General features: G+C 36.2%; 1 protein-coding gene across 4 annotated transcripts in view; it reads left to right on the forward strand.

Annotated features, from left to right (window-relative positions):
• Positions 1 to 21,805, forward strand: part of STXBP5L (syntaxin binding protein 5L) — a 321,677-nt gene that overhangs the window by 249,628 nt on the left and 50,244 nt on the right. The window contains exon 22 of one of the 4 annotated variants that reach the window (XM_070788646.1): positions 7,188 to 7,238. The exons of the other annotated variants lie outside the window; for them this stretch is intronic. Within the exon in view, the coding sequence (XP_070644747.1) occupies positions 7,188 to 7,238 (51 nt within the window). The remainder of the gene's footprint in view (positions 1 to 7,187; positions 7,239 to 21,805) is intronic. 4 annotated transcript variants of the gene reach the window in all.

Raw genomic sequence — 21,805 nt, forward strand, 5'->3', positions numbered from 1 at the left:
TTAGCAGCAGCAGCAGCAGCAGGGAGTGGTATAATATTTTCAAAGTGATGAAAGGGAAGAACCTACAGCCAAGAATACTCTACCCAGCAAGGATCTCATTCAGATTTGATGGAGAAATCAATAGCCTTACAGAGAAGCAAAAGCTAAGAATTCAGTACTGTCAGACAGGCTTTGCAACAAATGCCAAAGGAACTTCTCTATGTGAAAAGAAAACGTCATAACTAGAAACAAGAAAATTATGAGTGGAAAAGCTCTCTGATAAAGGCTAATACATGGTAAAGGTGGGAAGTACTCCACACACAAATACAATCTCAAAACCAGCAACTGTGATAAGAGGAGAGTACAAATACAGGCTATTGGAAATACACTGGAAATTAAAAGATCAATGACTTAGAACAATCTTTTTTATATACAGACTGTTGTATCAAAACTTCATGGTAACTGCACATGGAAAATCTACAAAGATACACACACACAGAAAAGAAAAAGTAATCCAAACACAACGGTAAAGTTAGTCATCAAATCACAGAAGAGAGCAAAAGAGGAAGGTAAGAAAAAAGACCTTCAAAAACAGATCCAAAACAATTAACAGAATGGCAATAAGAATATGCATATTGATAATTACCTTAACCATAAATGGATTAAGTGCCCCAACCAAAAGACTGAGTAGCTGAATGGATACAAAAATAAGACCCATATATATGCATATATATACAAGAGACCAACTTCAGATCTAGAGACACATACAGACTGAAAGTGAGGTGATAGAAAAAGGAATTTCATGCAAATGGAAATTAAAAGAAAGTTGGAGTAGCAATACTCATATCAGACAAACATTAAAGACTGTTACAAGAGACAAAGAACATTATCTAGAGGAATTGGTAAAGGAATTGATAAAGGAATCAATCATTGATAAAGGAATCAATCCAAGCAGAAGATAACAATTCTAAATATATATGCACCTAACATAGCAGCATCTCAATATATAAGGCAAATATACTAACAGCCTTAAAAAGAGAAAACAACAGTAACACAGTAATATTGGGGGACATTAACACCCCACTGTCAATGAACTGATCATTCACAAGAAACTCAGTAAGGAAACACAGGGCCTTAAATGACACATTTAGTTGGTATTTACAGACTATTCAAAAGTATATAAATATAAATCCAAAAGGAGCAGAATACACGTTCTTCCTAACTGCACATGGAACATTTTGCAGGATGGATCACATGCTGGCCACAAAGTGGCCTCAGTACATTTAGGAAAATGGAAATTATATCCAGCATATTTGCTGACCATAACACTATGAGATTGTAAATCAACTACAATGAAAAAAAAAAAGTAAAAAGAGCACAAACATATGGAGGCCAAACTATGCTACTAAACACCAATGAATCACTGAAGAAATCCAACAGGAAATAATACTTCGAAACAAATAAAAATGAAAGCATAATGATCTGAAAGTTATGGGATGCCGTAAAGCAGTTTTAAGAGGAAAGTTTATAGCAATACGATCTTACCTCAGGAAATTCAAAAAAATCTCAAACAAACTTACACCTAAAGCAACTAGAGAAAAAAGAACAAACAAAACCCAGAGTGAGTAGAAGAAAAGAAATCATAAAGATCAGAGCAGAAATCAATGAAGTAAGAGTTGAAGAAAATGACAGAAAAGATCTATAGAACTAAAAGCTGGTTCTTTAAAAAGATTTTTTATAAACTGATAAACCTTTAGCCAGACTCATCACAAAAAAAGGGAGAAATCACAAATCAATAAAATTAACAATGAAAAGGGGGAAGTTACAAAAGATACCACAGAAATACAAAGGATCGTAAGAGACTACTACAAACAATTATATGCCAATAAAATGGACAATGTAGAAGAAATGGACAAATGCTTAGAAAGATGCAAACTTCCAGGGCTGAACCAGGAAGAAACTGAAAATATGAATAGACTATTACAAGCACTGATATTGAAGCTATGATTAAAAACTCCCAACCAAAGCCCAGAAATCCTCCACCAAATACAAACCAAATCCAAAAACCTATTAAAAGGATCATATACCATGATCAAGTGGGATTTATCCCAGAGACACAAGGATTTTTCAATATCTGCAAATCAATCAGTGTGATATACCACATTAACAAAACTATATGACCATCTCAATAGATGCAGAAAAAGCCTTTGACAAAATTCAGCACCCATTTATGATTTTTAAAAAATTCAGAAAGTGGGCTTAGAGGGAATCTGTGCCAACATAATAAAGGCCATATACTACAAACCCACAGCAGACATCATTCTCAATGGTGAAAAACAAAGCATTTCCTTTAAGATCAGGAACAAGACAAGAGCACTCACTCTTGTCACTATTATTCACCATAGTTTTGGAAATTCTAGCCATGACTGTCAGAGCAGAAAAAGAAAAGGAATCCAAACCAAAATAGAAATAAAACTGTCACTGTTTGCAGATGACATGATCTTATGCATAGAAAATCCTAGATGCTGCCAGAAAATTGCTAGATCTCAATGAATTCAGTGAAGTTGCAGGGTACAAAATTAATGCACACAAATATGTAGCATTTTCATACACTAACAAGGAAAGATGAGAAAGAGAAATTAAGGAACAAATCCCATTTACTATCTCATCAAAAAGAATAAAATATCTAGGAATAAACCTACATATGGAGGCAAAAGACCTGTACTCTGAAAACTATATGACACCAATGAAAGAAATTGAAAATGACAAAGATGGAAAGATACTACATGTTCTTGGATTGGAAAAATAAATATTGTCAAGATGACCGTGCTTCCCAAAGCAATCTATAGTTCAGTGCAATCTCTATCAAATCACCAATGACATTTTTCACAGAATTAGAACAAAAATGTTAAGTTTGTATGGAGACATAATAGAACTTGAATAGCTAAAGCAATCTTGAGAAAGAGAAACAGAGCTGGAGGAGTCAGGCTTCCTGACTTCAGACTAAAACTACTAGGCTACAGTCACCAAAACAGTAGGGTAGTGGCACAAAAATAGAAATACAGATCACGGGACCAAACTAGAAGTTCCAGAAATAAACCCACGCACCTGTGGTCAATTAATCTATGATGAAGTAGACAAGACTATACAATGGAGAACAGACAGTGTCTTCAATAAATGACTGGGAAAACTGGACAACTACATGTAAAAGAATGAAATTACAACCTTTTTATCCCATACACAAAAATGAACTCAAAATAGATTAAAGATCTAAATGTAAGACCTGATACTATAAAACTCGTAGAGGAAAACATAGGAAGAACACTCTTCAACGTAAATCAATCACAGCAATATCTTTTGATCCATCTACTGAAGTAACAGAAATAAAAACAAAAATAAACAAATGGAACCTAATTAATCTCAAAAGCTCTGGCACAGCAGAGGAAACTATGCACAAAACTAAAAGACAACCCACAGATTTGGAGAAAATATTTGCAAATGAAGCCACTGACAAGGGGTTAATCTCCAAAATCTACAAACAGCTCATGCAACTCAATATAAAATACACACACACACACACAGCCCAATCAAAAATGGCATAAGATCTAAATACACATTTCTCTAGAGAAGACACTAAGATAGCCAAGAGGCACATGAAAAGATGCTCTACATTGATAATTATTAGAGAAATGGAAATCAAAACTACAATGAGATATCATCTCACCCCAATTAGAGTCATAGTAGTGTTAGTCACTCAGTCATATTCAACTCTTTGTGACCCCGCCATAACTGTAACCCGCCAGGCTCCTCTGTCCATGGAATTCTCCAGGCAAGAATACTGGAGTGGGTTGCCATTTCCTACTCCAGGGGATCTTTCTGACCTAGGGATAGAACCTGAGTCTCCCACATTTCAGGCAGATTCTTTACCATCTGAGCCATCAGGGAAGTTTCCCCCCTCCAATCAGAATGGCCACCATCAGCTGGAAAGGGTGTGAAGAAAAGGGAACCCTCCTACACTGTTGGTGGAAATGTAAAGTGGTATAGCCACTATGGAGGAAAGTATATGGAGGTTCCTTAACAAACTAAAAATAGAACTACATATGACCCAACAAAATTAAATTTTGACAAAATTAGAGGTATGTAGGCTTTTCAGGACTCCATCATGGCACTGTAACCCCAAAATGTTTTTTAGTGTTTTTGTTAACTACACCCGTGTATGTATATATGTGTGTATGTATATGCACATACATCAGGTATTTTTGTCCTATCTTCATTTCTAGCATAGGGAAGATAGAGACAAATGAAATTCATTACTGTATTCCAATGAGCCAGTTAATTGATAGGTAAACTTTCCTAACATATTAATCTAAACATTTAATTTGGTGTTTTATTTATTTTATAGATATAGATTTTATAAATGTGTAGGGTACACAGGTGGTATCTTATGTCAGGAACATTTGTGTTGCTTAGTGCAAAGGGCATAGATTTGGAGTCGGAGAAATCTGACCTTACTCTGCCTCCTTCCAGGGCTTCCCTGGTGGCTCAGCCAGTAAAGAATCTGCCTGCAATGTGGGTGGACCAGGTTCAATCCCTGGGTTGGGAAGAGAGCTCTCTTAGTGCAGTGTGCTTAACCAATGAGTAATGTGAAGTTTTTGTTTCCGTTTTTCGCCCCTTTGGCTAATGAAACAAAATGATAGTGGTATTACACTTTTGCTAGAAAATAAAAATGAAATTCATAGATCTGCATTCCCAAGGGCACATTGCAAAGACTGATAATGTATTTTCACTCAGTATATTTCTAGAACCACTTACCTCTTATTCCCTTTTGCCTTACTCATCTTCCATCTCAAATTCCTCAAATGTTACTGTGTAACATGTTCTTCTAACACTTGAAACATGCTTTCTTTCTGTTTTAGCCCTCTTCAGAATAACCCATCATCCTACCTTCTGAGTTCACTGTTTTTTAAAAACATTCACTCAGCACACATGTATTAATACCTACTTTATGCCAATTAATTAGATATTGGGAATATAATCCCCATGTTTAGAAAACTCAGAATTTATAGGATGTTAATCAACAGAGAATAAAAATAAATCCAGTATAATAAAATGCAAGTGTTATAAAGAGATGTGCACAAGGTGCTATGAAGGTTAAGGTAATGGCACCAAATGAAGCCTTAGGTCAGGCTGCCTTCATAGAGGATGCTTTTTCAGCTGTCTTAAAGGATAAGTAGGAGTTTACTTGCAGCTGGACAAATGAAGAGAAGGTTTTTCTGTGAAATAGTATCTGGCACCTGTAATTAACATTTTTATAAAGAAGTTCAGCAATTAATCTTACCATCTAATTTCTCCCTTTTCCTCCCCTAGTTATACAACTGAGGATGGGGTTTGTGAGAGGGCCCCCAATTTTTAGGTAGGAAGCAGTCTACAGGAAACCAAGAAGGTATGTGGTAAAGTGGAGAAGGTATCCGAAAAAGAGGAGCAGATTTGAGAGCCAGAGTCAATTACATATTAGACTAATAGAAAGGAACTAACAGAAACTTTTTTGACCTCTTCCTGAAAGCATCTTTGTAAATCCATTTCTGAAGTAATTCAGACTATATAGATATGTTGAAATACCCTATTTAAAAACAAAATAGAATTAAAAATATAAATTCTGAAACAAATCCTTACAAAGAATTAGTTTCCATTTTAAAAATTAAGTGAAAGATTTCAAGTAGTAAAAATTCCTACTCCCTCAGTCTATCTGAATTGTGAATCAATTTACAAAATATACTTTATTTGCAACCTCTTCTGGTATAATTATTACATTTATTTATTTAGTTTGCCATATTTTTATATAAATAACAATCTTTTTATTGTGCTGATTCCAAACCCAAATTGCTCAAACTTGATTTCTCTTTAGAAGAATTATTTTTAATTTTTTAAAGACAACTGCCTGTTGCTATTATTTTTATTAGAATGATAATACTTAGATTTCCTTTAGTAAGCAGTTTAGCATGACATATTGCAGTCATCAAGCTACAGCCCACAGGCCAAAGCCAGCTTGCCACCTATTTTGGTATGACTTGAGAATTAAGAATGGGTTTTTAAATTTTAAATGGTTGAAAAAAAATCAAAAGATGAGTAATATTTCATGACACACAAAAAGTATACTTAGGTTTCTTTTACATTTAGGTTTCTACAAAAAATATTTCATTCCTGCTGAAATATTAGAGGTATCCATCAAATAACATTTTTGATACTAAGAAGGTTAAGCTGCAAATTGATCAAGGGAATTTTATTAAACTTTAAGTTTTATAACTAGGTGGTAACAATTCAGAAATTTGTGACTTATGTTTTCTGATTTTAAATTGAGTATTCTTTCTTCTATATCATACTGCATCTTTATTTTAAAATAATTTTCCTAGTTGTAAAGAAAAACACTCATTAGAAGGCATACATTAATTGATAGTATCAATTTGGGTCTTAAAGTATTGACAGAAAAGGTTTCTAACTTGATTTCCCCTAATGCATTTCTATCATAATGCATTCTAGTTTAATATTTTATGAGATACCCTATGTAAAATATTTATTAACAGATGAGGAAAATTTTCAATAAATTGTAGTTTTCTTGATTTATCCAAACATTTTATGACAGCTTGATTTATAATAATATAATTAAACATTTTCAAATATTTTTTATTCGAGTTTTTTGAACTACTGAATTTAACATTGTAGTATTCAATGTTGAAGTCATTTCATGGTATGGTAAAGTTTCCTTGACTACATTATATACATCTCTAATAGAATTTTCTACTTCAGAAAATGTTTATAAAGTTAATCAGTTTTTACCCTTACCATTGCTACTTATGTTATGAGTTTGTACATTTGTTGCAGTACTTACCTGTTAGATTTATCTGAAATTGACCTTGGGTTCTTTCCAAAATAAGAAATCACCTCTCATGCTATGTGTGAAAAAACTACACAAAGATACATTTGATTATTTACTGTAATAACAATTGCTTTTCTCATGTTTCTGTTTGCATAGTAAATATTTAATCCTGAATGACAAACTAACATTGAACAATATTTCCACTTCTATACATGCTCACTAATATTAATGTTCATCAGGATTTCAATAATTATACTGTAAAACATACTGTTCCCTCACACTCCTCTTCAGTTTTATATAATTAACTGCCTTTTTCCTTTTTCTGTTGTTTCAGTTAAAGGATCAAGAAAGTTAAGTCTGCCAACAGATCTTAAGGCTGATCTTGGTACGGTAGGCAAAAGCCAACAATTTTAAGTTTTCTTACATTCATTTGGCTGAACATTAACCAACCGGTACATGAATAACAAGTTTCCTAGATGGCAGTGTTTAATGGCTTTTCAAAAAGGCTTTCTTAAAAATCACCATATAGTTCTGTTGGCAGCATTCAACATTTTGTTTGTTAACAATCATTTTACAAAACTGTTTCATAAATCATTACATACAAACTATATAATGTTTGCGGGTTTTTAATCATGAAAATGTTTTTAAACATTAACTAGAGTCATGCATATGGACCCTTTGTGACAGTAATCATGTAAATGAGCATCATTTTCTCTGGAACTATTTGGATATTAATATCATTTACAACTAATGCTATTTAACAACAGCAACTACAAAGTCTGATACATAAAAGAATGGAGTTCTTGCCATTAAGGAAAGTTATAGAAGGTGTTATTCATTTTATTTTTTGTGGTGCTCCAAGCTCCAGTACTCTTGCCTGGAAAATCCCATGGATGGAGGAGCCTGGTGGGCTGCAGTCCATGGGGTCATGAAGAGTCGGACATGACTGAGCAACTTCACTTTCACTTTTCACTTTCATGCATTGGAGAAGGAAATGGCAACCCACTCCAGTGTTCTTGCCTGGAGAATCCCAGGGACGGGGGAGCCTGGTGGGCTGCCGTCTATGGGGTCGCACAGAGTCGGACACGACTGAAGCGACTTAGCAGCAGTAGCAGCAGCAAGCTTATTCATAATTCCAGTTCTGAAATAAATAAGGTCTTATTAAATAGGTTTTCATCAATTTTTCTCTCAGAACTTTAATCTACTTGTCCCAGGATAGTTTCTTTTGTGAAATTTAAAGGAATCACCTTTACCTTCATCTCCTTTCTTCTGACTTAAAGTCATCGCATAAAACCTATGAATGTCAATGTCATGTCTAAAATAACAAAAATTCAATAATTAGTCTTTGTTTTTTAGAGTCTTCAAAGCTGTTTCACGTACATGATTTTATTTAACTTTCTTAGCAACTCTTTAAAAAGTCCTCTGGTAGCTCAGACAATAAAGAATCTGCTGCATTGCTGGAGACCTGGGTTCAATCCCTGGATTGGGACGATCTCCTGGAGAAGGGAATGGCTACCCACTGCAGTATTCTTGCCTGGACAATTCCAGACAGAGGAACCTAGTGGGCTACAGTCCATGGGGTTGTAGTGTTGGACATGACTGAACGACTAACAGTTTCACTTTTTCAGCAACTCTTTAAGGTAGTTATCAGTATTCCTTTTTTTCTAGAGCAGAAACTGACATTATATTGTTAATAAATTGTAGAATTAAGATTTGAACTTAGATCACAGAACATAATACTCAAAGTTTATTAAGCATAGTCACACACCTCATCTCATTTTACCTAAATTAAATACCTTTCAGCAATAATTTGTAACATTTAAAATCTAATTACATACCATCTTAGATGAATTTGATTAGATAATTATGTCAGTGATATTAATTGCAAAGCACATTTTAAATGCAGATGCAACATTATTCAGTATTAGTTCAATACTAACTAAATTGTTATGAAGTTAATTAGTATTTTGCCAGTGTAATTGATATTCAACATTTCTAGTTCCATGTATTGACCTCCTACTACATGTCAGACAGTATGCTATATAATTTGTACATATTATTTGGTATATGATACATAGATAATAGATTAGTAATATTCTACCCACTTTACAAATAAATTAAGGGTATGAAAAATTAAAATTTGTCTAAGGTCAAAGATGGGCTCGATAAAGGACAGAAATGGTATGGACCTAACAGAAGCAGAAGATATTAAGAAGAGGTGGCAAGAATACACAGAAGAACTGTACAAAAAAGATCTTCACGACCCAGATAATCATGATGGTGTGATCACTCACCTAGAGCCAGACATCCTGGAATGAGAAGGCAAGTGGGCCTTAGAAAGCATCACTACGAACAAAGCTAGTGGAGGTGATGGAATTTCAGTTGAGCTATTTCAAATCCTGAAAGATGCTGCTGTGAAAGTGCTGCACTCAATATGCCAGCAAATTTGGAAAACTCAGCAGTGGCCATAGGACTGGAAAAGGTCAGTTTTCATTCCAATCCCAAAAAAAGGCAATGCCAAAGAATGCTCGAACTACCACACAATTGCACTCATCTCACACGCTAGTAAAGGAATGCTCAAAATTCTCCAATTCAGGCTTCAGCAATACATGAACCATGAACTTCCAGATGTTCAAGCTGGATTTAGAAAAGGCAGAGGAACCAGAGATCAAATTGCCACCATCCGCTGGATCATGGAAAAAGCAAGAGAGTTCCAGAAAAACATCTATTTCTGCTTTATTGACTATGCCAAAGCCTTTGACTGTGTGGATCACAATAAACTGTGGAAAATTCTGAAAGTGATGGGAATACCAGACCACCTGACCTGCCTCTTGAGAAACCTATATGCAGGTCAGGAAGCAACGGTTAGAACTGGACATGGAACAACAGACTGGTTCCAAATAGGAAAAGGAGTACATCAGGGCTGTATACTGTCACCCTGCTTATTTAACTTAAAAGCAGAGTACATCATGAGAAACGCTGGACTGGAAGAAACAAGCTGGAATCAAGATTGCTGGGAGAAATATAAATAACCTCAGATATTCAGATGACACCACCCTTATGGCAGAAAGTGAAGAGGAACTAAAAAGCCTGTTGATGAAAGTGAAAGAGGAGAGTGAAAAAGTTGGCTTAAAGCTCAGCATTCAGAAAACTAAGATCATGGCATCTGGCTCCATCACTTCATGGGAAATAGATGGGGAACAGTGGAAACGGTGTCAGACTTTATTGTCTTGGGCTCCAAAATCACTGCAGATGGTGACTGCAGCCATGAAATTAAAAGACGCTTACTCCTTGGAAGAAAGTTATGACCAACCTAGATAGCATATTCAAAAGCAGAGACATCACTTTGCCAACAAAGGTCCATCTAGTCAAGGCTATGGTTTTTCCTGTGGTCATGTATGGATGTGAGAGTTGGACTGTGAAGAAGGCTGAGCGCAGAAGAATTGATGCTTTTGAACTGTGGTGTTGGGAAGACTTGAGAGTCCCTTGGACTGCAAGGAGATCCAACCAGTCCATTCTGAAGGAGATCAGCCCTGGGATTTCTTTGGAAGGAATGATGCTAAAGCTGAAACTCCAGTACTTTGGCCACCTCATTCGAAGAGTTGACTCATTGGAAAAGACTCTGATGCTGGGAGGGATTGGGGGCAGGAGGAGAAGGGGACGACAGAGGATGAGAGGGCTGGATGGCATCACTGACTCGATGGACGTGAGTCTGAGTGAACTCCGGGAGTTGGTGATGGACAGGGAGGCCTGGTGTGCTGCGATTCATGGGGTCGCAAAGAGTTGGACACGACTGAGCACCTGAACTGAACTGAAGGTCATATAACTAATAGCAAAACTGAACTTAAATCAAGTATGTATCATTGAAAAGCTTATAATCTTATAATTACCTATTATTTTTTGTAGCATATACTGTAACAAATGTCAAATGAAAAGTAGCAAAGTAAGGAAAACAAAGATTAGAGAGAAAATAGATAATGAAAAATAATAATTAACCCGTAAGTTGATTCTTTGGAAAGATCAACAAATTGACAAACCCTTACCTAGACTAAGGGAAAAATAATACACAAGCAATTAAAATCAGGAATAAAAGTGGGTGCATTACAATCAGCCTTACTGAAGAGGATTATAAGAGAATACTGTGAACAATTTTATGCCAGCATTAACTAATCTAGATACAATAGACAAATTCCTACAAATACATGAGTTACCAAAACCGACTCAAGAAGAAAGAGAAAATCTGAGTAAAGATACTGAATCAGTGCTCAAAAATTTCAAGAGAAGTCCAGGATGAGACAGCTTCCCTGGTGAATGCTACCAAATATTTAAAGAGAAATTAACACCAGTCTTCATCAAACTCTTCCAAAAAATACAAGGAACATTTCCTAACACATTCTGTGACACAACATTACCCTTATTTCAAAGCTAGACAAAGAACACTGTGAGAAAATAAAATTAGAGACCAACACCCCATATGAATATACATGCAAAGAATCTCAAGATATTGGCAAACAAAATCCAGCAGCATATTAAAAGGATTATATACCATAATCAAGTGGAATTTTTCTCAAATACATAAGTGGTTCAACAGAAGAAAATTAAAAATGTAAAAATCACACTAACAGAATGAAGGAAAAATCCCACACATGATCATCTCAACTGGTGCAGAAAAAGGACTTGACAAAATTGAATACCCTTTCATGATTAAAAAAAAAAAAAAAAAAACTCAGGAAACTAGAAATTGAGGGACCTTTCTGAAACTGATAAAAGGCATTCATGAGAAGCCCACAGCCATCCTACTCAAGGATGAAAGACTGAAAACTTTCCTCCTTAAAATCTAGAATAGGGACGTCCCTGGTGGTCCAATGGTTAAGAATCCACCTGCCAACACAGGGGACACAGGTTCAATCCCTGATGTGGGAAGGCCCCACGTGCACCACAGCTTGTGAATCCTGCGTGCTACAATGACTGAGATCACACCCGAGAGCCTGTGCTTCACAGCAAGAGAAGCTTCCACAATGAGAAGCCCCCACATCACAACGAAGAGTATCTTCACAACTACAGAAAGCCCCTGCAGCAACAAATCCCCACTGCAGCCAGAAAAGAAGAGATCCAGAACAAGACAAAGGGGCTTTGTTTACTACCTCTATTTTGTATTGGAAGGTCTAGCCAGTGATTTAAGCGGGAGGGGCGGGGAAGCACATCCAAATTGATAAAGAAGTAAAACTAGCCCTGTTGGCAGATGGCATGATTCCTGTATACAGAAAATCCTCCAAAATCCACAAAAGAATAACGAGAACTAATAAATGAATTTGGTAGAGTTGCAAGGAGAGGGCAATGGCAACCCACTCCAGTACTCTTGCCTGGGAAATCCCATACACAGAGGAGCCTGGTGGGCTACAGTTCATGGGGTTTCGAGGAGTCGTACTTGACTGAGCGACTTCACTTTCACTTTTCACTTTCATGCACTGGAGAAGAAAGTGGCAACCCACTCCAGTATTATTGCCTGGAGAATCCCAGGGACGGGAGCCTGATGGGCTGCTGTCTATGGGGTCGCACAGAGTCGGACACGACTGATGTGACTTAGCAGCAGCAGCAGTAGAGTTGCAAGGTATAAAATGAGCACAAAGAAATCAGCTGTATTTCTATATACCAGTAATGAAAATTTTGAAAACGAAATTAAAAAAAAAAAAAGAATCCCATTTGTAAGTCTCCTAAGAGTAAAATATCTAAAGATAAACTTAACCAAGGAGATTGAACACTTTACACTAATAACTACAAAATATTGCTAAAAGAAACTTTAAAAGACCTATAAAAGTGAAAATACATCCCTTGTTCATGAATTGGAATGTTTAATATTATTTAAGTAATACCCCAAACATTCTAACAGATTTAATGCAGTCACAGCTAAAATACCAATATTAAATAATGGTATGCCATTTTAAAATGGCATTTAAAATGGCATTTTAAATAATGTAAATGCTTTTCCTAAAATTCATATGGAAGTGCCAAAGCAAAAATAGACAAAACAATACACATGGTTGACAGTTCAAATACTCACACTTCCCAGTTTCAAAACTTTCTGCATCGCTACACATGTCAAAGTGAAAGTGAAAGTCACTTGGTCCTGTCTGATTCTTTGCGACCCCATGGCCTATACAGTCCATTAAATTCTCCAGGCTAAAAAAATAAATAAATAAATTCTCCAGGCTAGAATACTGGAGTGGGTAGCCATCCCTTCTCCAGGGGTCTTCCCAACCAAGGGATCGAACCCAGGTTTCCCACATTGCAGGGAGATTCTTTACCAGGTGAGCCACCAGGAAAGCCCAAGAATACCGGAGTGGGTAGCCCATCCCTTCTCCAGCAGATCTTCCCGACCCAGGAATCAAACCAGGGTCTCCTGTGTTGCAGGTGCATTCTTTTACCAGCTGAGCTACCAGGGGTATTGGCATGAAGATATACGCATAGGTCAATGATAGAACTGAATCTAGAAATAAAACTATACATCTGTGACCAATTGATTTTCAACAAGTTACCAGGACAATTCAATGGGGTGGGCAGGAGGGGCAGGGAATAGTCTCTTCAACAAATGGTACTGAGACAACTGGAAGTCCACGTGCATGATCATGGAGATGGACCGCTACCTCATACTACATACAAAAAAATGGATTAATGACTTAAGTGACAATGACAATAGCTAGAATGTGGAAGCAACGCAATCCACAGTCCCATCAGTGGATGGATGGATAAACAAAACGTGTGTACAGAACAATGGAATTTGCTCAGCCTTAGAAGGAAATTTTAACATATGCTACAACATGGGGCTTCCCAGGTGGCTCAGTGGTAAAGTATCTGCCTGCCAGTGCACGAAATGCAAAAGACTCGGGTTCAATTCCTCGGTTGGGAGGACCCCCTGGAGAATTTCATGGACAGAGGAGCCTGGCAGGCTGTAGTCCATGGGTTCACAAAGAATTAGACACGACTGAGCAACTGAGCACACATACACACTACAACATGAGTGAACGTTGAGAATATTATGCTAAGTAAAATAAGCCAGTCGTAAGAAGACAAAAATTGTATGATTACAATTATATGAGATACCCAGAATGTTTACATATGTAGGGAAAGAAAGTAGAATGGTGGATGCCAGGAGCCAAGGGAGGAGGAAATGAGGAGTTGTTATTTAATGAGTAATGTGTTTCATTTTTACCAGCTGAAAAGAATTCTGGAGATGACTGCTACACAGTACAAATGTGTGTAATACCACTGAACTATACACTTGAAATTGGTTTATATCCGGAATAACTAAATCCCTAGAAACAGAAAGTAGACTGATGGTCACCAGTGGCTAGGGAAGAGTAGAATGGGCAGTGACTGCTTAATGTGTTAGTGCTGTTTTTAGTGGTGATGAAAATGTTCTGGAGCTATATAGTTGTGGCTGTTGCACAATATTGTGAGTGTACTAACTACCACTGAATTGTACATTTTAAAATTGCTTCAGATGAATCACCTCAAAAACTGCAGGAAAAATATTTTTTAAAACTGGTGAAATATGACAACTAGAGTTCAGTTAGTAGTAATGCACCAAGGTGACATTGGGAAAGGAGAATAAGAAATTTATGTATTGGCTGCTTTCTTCTAAATGCAACATTATTTCAAAATAAAATATTTTTTTTAAATGGGCAAACTACTTGAAATGACTGCCAAAGAAGATAGATGGCAAATAAGTACATAAAAAGACACAACGTCATTAGCCACTCAAGAAATTCAAATTTAAACAACAATGGAATGCCACTAAATACCCATTAGAATAGCTAAAATTATGAATACTGACAAAACACAGATCGACTGAAACTCACACTCTACTGGTGGAAATGCAAAATGGTGCAACCATTTAGAAATCAGATTGGCATTTTCTTATAAAGAAAAACACAATTACAATATTGCCTAACAATTTCACTCCTAGGTACTTATTCTTGGAGAAGGAAATGGCAACCCACTCCAGTATTCTTGCCTGGAGAATTCCATGGACAGGGGAGCCTAGTGGGCTATAGTCCATCGGGTCGCAATGAGTAGGACACGACTGAAGTGACTTAGCATGCAGGTACTTATTCTAAGAGAATGAAAAGTGATCTTCACTCAAAAATTTATATTTAGAATTCATAGCAGCTTAAATTGTAATAGCCAAAAACTAGAAACAACCCAAATGTACTTCAGTGGTGAATGGTTAAGCAAAATGTGACACGTTATACCATGAAATGCTATTCAGCAATGAAAGAAAACAAGCTATTGATATTCACAACTTGTATGGATCTCAAGAGAACTGGGCTGAGTTGGGGGTGGGGGGAATTTGATCTTGAAAGGTTAAATACTAGATGAATCCACTTATATAGTAATCTTGAAATAACAAAATTACAGAGTGGAGAACTCATTAATGTTTGCCAAAAGTTAGGAATGGGTGAGGGAAGGACTAGTGGCTATAAAGGAGTAACACAGGAGACCCTGTTGGTGAGGAAACAGTTCTGAATCTTGATTACAGTGGTAGTTCCTCAAATCTACATGTGACAAAATTACATAAAACTACACATACATACACACAAACACAGTACATCTAAAACTGACAAAATCTGAGTAAGCTCTGTGACTGGCACCAATGTCATCTTGGTTTTGATTTTAAACTGTAGTTATACAAGATATTAGTGATGGGGGAATGGGTGAAGAGTACATGGACTTCCCTGTACACTTTTAAATATATTATTTTAAAAAGTTCTAATCTATTTAGAGTTACTACAAAACATTGGTTATATTCCTTACCCAATAGTTTGTAACATCCATTCCCCCACCCCTGTGTTGCCCACTCCCTCCTCCACACCGATAACCACTAGTTCTCTGTATTTGAGTTTTCTTTTTGTTACATTCACTAGTTTGCTGTATTTTTTAGATTACACATATAAGTGATATTGTATAGTATTTATCTTTCTCTGACTTATTTCATTTAGCATAACACCTGATAAGACCAACCATGTTGCAGCAAAAGGCAAGAAAACCTTTTATGACTGAGTAGTATTCCATTTTGTGTGTATGTATAATACATATATATAACGTCTTATCCATTCATCTGTTGATGGACAGAAGTTGTTTCTATATCTTAGCAATTGTAAACAATGCTCTGAACATTGGGGTGCATATATCTTTTCAAATTAGTGTTTGGGGTTTTGGGAGACAAAAATCTAGAAGTGGAATTGCTGAGTCATATGGTAGTTCTATTTTTAGTTTTTTGAGAACTTGCATGTTTTCCACGGTGGCTGCACCAGTGAACATTCCCACTAACAGTGTATAGCTATGGCTTCCAAGGTGGTGCTATGCTATGTGGCACTAGTGATAAAGTGACACAGGAGGCATGGGTTCAATCCCTGGGTCAGGAAGATCCCCTGGAGGAGGGCATGGCAACCCAGTCCCATATTCTTGCAGACAGAGGAGTCTGGCAGGCTACAGTCTATAGGGTTGCAAAGAGTTGAACATGACTGAAGTGACTTAGCACAACAATGTACGAGGATTCCCGTTTTTTAATTTTAATGTAAGTAAGGTTTTAAAACAGTTTTACATATTGCATATTCTCCCTCTCCCCAGAGAGCCTCCCCTACTATTAACATCCTCCACCAGAATGGTACATTTTTATAACTTATGAACCATACGTATACATCATCATCACCCCAAGTCCAGAGTTTGCATTAGGGCTCATACTTGATGTTTTAACATATGCATAATGACAGGTATCCATCATTAGATAATACATTACAGTGTAATACAGAATAGTTTTACTGCTCTGACAATCTTCTGTCAGTCTAGTCATCACTTCCTCCACCTCAACTCCTAGCAACCACAGATCTTTCTACTGTCTATGGAGAATGTCAAGAATGTTACACAGTTGGAATCACAAAATCACACATGGTTTTATAGTTCATTTCTTTTTTAGCACTGAATAATATTCCTTTGTCTCAGATGTACCACAGTTTATCCATTCAGGTTTCTATAAGTTTTCAGCCTCTTTGTGTAAATACTAAGGAGCCTGATTGCTGGATCATATGATAAAAGTATGTTTAGCTTTTTAAGCAGTCTTTGCATAATCAATTCTGCATCCCCACTATCAGTTATATCCCGTTATTCCAAATCTTTTCTAGCATTTGGTGTTGACAGTGTTTTACATTTTTCTCATTCTAATAGATCTATAGTGGTTTCTCATCCTTGTTTTAATTTGAAATTTTAAATATTTTTATGTGCTCATTTTGCCATCTGTCTCCTTTGGTATGGTATCTATTCAGATCTTTTGCCCATTTTTTAAGTCAGGTGGTTTGTTTTCTTTTTAAGAGTTTTAAGAGTTCTTGTGTATTTTAATGTTTTTCAGGTATATATTTTATACCTATTTTCTTCCATTCTGAAGCTTGTCTTCTCATCCTCTTAATACTGTCTTTTACAAAGTTTTTAATTTTAATGAAGTCAAATTTACCAATTTTCTTTCATGGATTGTGCCTTTGGTATTATATCTAAAAAGATATCAAACTCAAAGTCATCTACATTTTCTGTTTTCTTCTAGTAGTTTTACAATTTTGTGTTTAACATTTAGGACTATGATAAACTTTGAGTGTTTTTGAAGGTTGTAAAATCTGTTTACATTTTTTTGTGTATGTGTATATCCAGCTGTTCCACTACTATTTGTTGAGAAGACGGTCTTTTCTCCATCACATTGCTTTTGCTCCTTTGTCAAGGATCAGTTGACTATATTTGTTGGATTGATTTCTAGGCTTTCTGTTCTTTGCAATGATATATCTGTTTATTTTTTCACCAATGTCATCTATCTTCAGTACTTTAGTTTTATAGTAAGTCTTGAAGTCAAGTAATGTCATTCCTGTAACTGTATTCCTTTCCTTTAGTATTCTGGGTCTTATTCCTCTCCAAATAAACTTTAGAATCAGTTTGTCAACATCCACAAAATAACTTTCTGGAATTTTGATTGGGATTGTGTTGAAGCTACAGATCAAGTTGGGGAGAACTCATGTCTCGACAATATTGAGCCCTCGTATCCATGAACATGGAATCTGTTTTCATTTATTTGTCTTCAGTTTCTTTCATCAGTAAGGAACTTAAACAGTTTTGCAGTTTTCCTCATATAGATCTGGCACATGTTTTGTTAAATTTATGTGCATGCTTTGTTAGATTTATACACAAGTATTTTAATTTTGAGGGTACTAAGGTAAATGTTAATTCCTTTTAATTTCAAATTCTGTTGCTAGCATATAGGAAAATTTTTGTCCCATATCACCAAAGGGTGACCTCAGCTGAGGAGAATCTTAATAATCAAGTTGATGGAATGACCCATTCTGTAGATACCAGTCAGCTTTTTTCCCAGTCACCCTGTCATTACCAAATGAGCTAATAAACAGAGTAGCTATGGTGGCAGGGACACAAGCTATGCATGCACTCAGCAACATGGACTTCCACTCACCACGGTCAACATGGCTACAACCGTTGAATGCTCAATATGATAACTGAAATAATCAACACTGTCTGCAGTGTTACCATTTCTCAGGTGATCAGTTACCTGGTGGCAGGTTGATTACACTGAACTACTTTCAACATGGAAGAACTGTATGTTCTTGCTAAAATATACACTTACTCTGGATTATGGATCTGCTTTTCCTGAATTGAATGCTTTTGCCAAAACTATTATCCATGGGCTTGTTGTTGTTTTTTAGTCACTAAGCTGTGTCCAACTCTTTCACGACCCCATGAACTGTAGCACACCAGGCTTCTCTGTCCATGGCATTTCCCAAGCAAGGATACTAGAGTGGGTTTCCATGTCCTCTCCAGGGGATCTTCCCAACCCAGGGATTGAACCCACATCTCCTGCATTGGCAGGTGGATTCTTTACCACTGAGCTATGCCTTATCTATCATTATGGTATTTCATACAGCATTGCTTTTCATCAAGGAACTCATTTCATAACAAATGAAGTATGGCAATGAGCCAGTGCTTATGGGGTTCACTGGTCTAAAAATGTTCTTCACCATACTAAGCAACTGTCTATAATTATGTATGTATGTGTATATGGGGGGAGGGGGCAGTGTTCCCTGATGGTTCAGTGGGTAAAGAATCTGCCTGAAATTCTGGAGCTGCTGGAGATGTGAGTTCGATCCCTGAATAGGAAAATCCACTGGAGAAGAAAATAGCAACCCACTCATTATTCTTGCCTGAAAAATCCCAAGGACAGAGGAACCTGGTGGGCTATTAAAGTGAAAGTGAAAGCCCACCCCTGGTGAGCTATGATAGCTTCAGTCACTCAGCTCCTCTGTCCATGGAATTCTCAAGGCAAGAATACTGGAGTGGGTAGTCATTCCCTTCTCCAAGGGATATTCCTGACCCAGGGATCAAACCCAGGTCTCCTGCATTGCAGGCAGATTCTCTACTGTCTGAGCCACCAGGGGAGCCCATGTATATACATGTTCTGTGCTGTGTCAAGTTGCTTCAGTTGTGTCTGACTCTTTGCAACCCTGAGGACTGTAGCCCACCAGTTCATGGGACTCTCCTCTGTCCATGGGATTCTCCAGGCAAAAATATTGGAGTGGGTTACTATGTCCTCCTCCAGGGGATCTTCCCAACCCAGGGATCGAACTCATGTCTCTTATGTCTCCTACATTGGCAGACAGGTTCTTTACCACGAGTGCCACCTGGGAAGCCCATATATATATACACATATATAAGTCTGTTAATCTTTTGATTAATGTTAGCTATTACATCTTTCACTATCCCTTTACTTTTAACCTATATACGTATTCTTAAATTTCTTGTAGAGAATGTAGTTGGGTCTCTTTTTTGAATCACTGAGTCTTTAATTGATGTATTTAGACAAGTGACGTTTAAAGTGAGTATATAGACTAATGTCTACCATAGTTGTTACTATTTTCTATTCATTTCCCTTTTTTGTTCCTATCTTCTTCTTCCACTGATTTCTTTTTTTGTGTGTTTTGAATTGGACATTTTATATGATTCCTTTTACTCTTAGCTTATCAATTATACTTTACTTTTTATTTTAGCAATTGCCCTAAAGTTTGCAGTATATATTTACAATAGATACAAGTTCATTTTAAAATAATACTGTACTGCTTTGTGGATAGTGAAAGTACTTTATAATAACAAAATATTTCTAATTTCTCCCTCTTCTTCCTTGTATTACTACTGCCATTCATTTCACTGACCCACAGGCTATGCTGCTATCCTATATAATTTCTGGCAATTTGGTGTGGTTAGATACCTATTTCAAAATACAAATTAAACACTGTACCATTTCTAAACATTATTATACCCTGGAACAAAAATTAATGTAGAGAGAATAGAAAACAAATAGCACTTAATAGCATAAAATTTACAATGTCTGATATCTGGGCAATGATACTGTGTCAACAGAAAAATACAATCTATGATAATGAAAAAGTATCCATCAATAGAACTGACCCAGAAATGACACAGAGAACAAAATCAGTGGACAAGGACATTAAATCAGCTATTGTAAATATGCAGATTATCTTCAACTTTTTTTCAACTTCAACAATTTTTCAACTTTATGATGATGCAAAAGCAATACTAAGCAACAAGAACAAAAGCAATACACATTCAGTAGAAACCATACATCAGAATTTGAATTCTGATCCTTTCCAAGCTAGTAATACGCAGCACAATACTCTCTCACGATGCTGGGCAGCAACAGTGAGCCCCAGCCTCTAGTCAACCATGTGATCATGAGGATTAACAACCGATACACTTCCAATCATTCTGTGCCAGTACAAACATTCTGTTTTTCACTGTCAGTATTCAATAAATTACATGAGATATTCAACACTATTATTTAACAGGCTTTGTGTTCAATGATTTTGCCCAATTATAGGCTACTGTAAGTGTTCTGAGCATGTTTAAGGTAGGATAAGCTAAGCTATGCTATGGTTTTTGGTAGGTCAGATGTATTAAATATATTTTTGACTTTGGATATTTTCAATATATGATGGTTTTATTGGAACATAACCCTGTCACAATTCGAGGAAGATCTGTACCTCCTATATTCAAGGAGATGGAGGAAAGCACCAGCATCTTAAGAAGAGAGATGGAAAATATTAAAAAAGACCTAACAAACGTCTAGAAGTGAACAATATATGAGATGAAATATACAGTAGATGAGACTAACGTCAGAATTGACAGTGAAAAAGAAGACAGTGCTGAATTCAATTAACCATCCAAAATTAAGCAAAGTAAGAAAAAGACCAAACTCAGTGAACAGAGAATGAGTGATCTGTTGTCCAAGTTCAAGTTATCTAGTAAACGTGCAATAGAATTCCGAGAGGAAAGAAATGATGAGACAGAAAAGAATGTTTGAAAAAGTAATGCCAAAAGTCTTTCTAATTTGATGAACATGTAAATCCACAGATGAGAGAAGCTCAAGAAACTTCAAGCATAACATGAAGAAAAGTACACCCAAATTTGTCATAATCAAAAGTCATCAAAAAACAATCAGCAAAAAATAGAAATATTAACATACAGGGGAACAAATAACAACAAGCTTCTCTTCAAATTATACAAGCAAGAAGATAGTGGAAGAACATCTGTAAAGGACTGAAAGAAATTGTCAAGCTACAATTCTGTACTTGACAAAATATCATTGAAAAGTGAAGGCAAAAAAAAAAATTTTACAGACACAAAAGCTAAAAGAATCCAAAACTACAAGAGATTTTATAGGAAGTCCTTCCAGAAAAAGGAAAACAATACCAGAAGGAAATCTAGAGCTACGCAGAAATGAAGAGCACTGGAAATGGTAAATATATGGGTAAGGAAAAACAGTTACTGACTCAGTTTATAAATATCTTTAAAAGATAATTGATGACTGGAAACAATCCAAATATTCATCAG

This window comes from Bos indicus, chromosome 1 (genome assembly GCF_029378745.1).
Source record: "Bos indicus isolate NIAB-ARS_2022 breed Sahiwal x Tharparkar chromosome 1, NIAB-ARS_B.indTharparkar_mat_pri_1.0, whole genome shotgun sequence".
NCBI classification, from domain to species: domain Eukaryota; kingdom Metazoa; phylum Chordata; class Mammalia; order Artiodactyla; family Bovidae; genus Bos; species Bos indicus.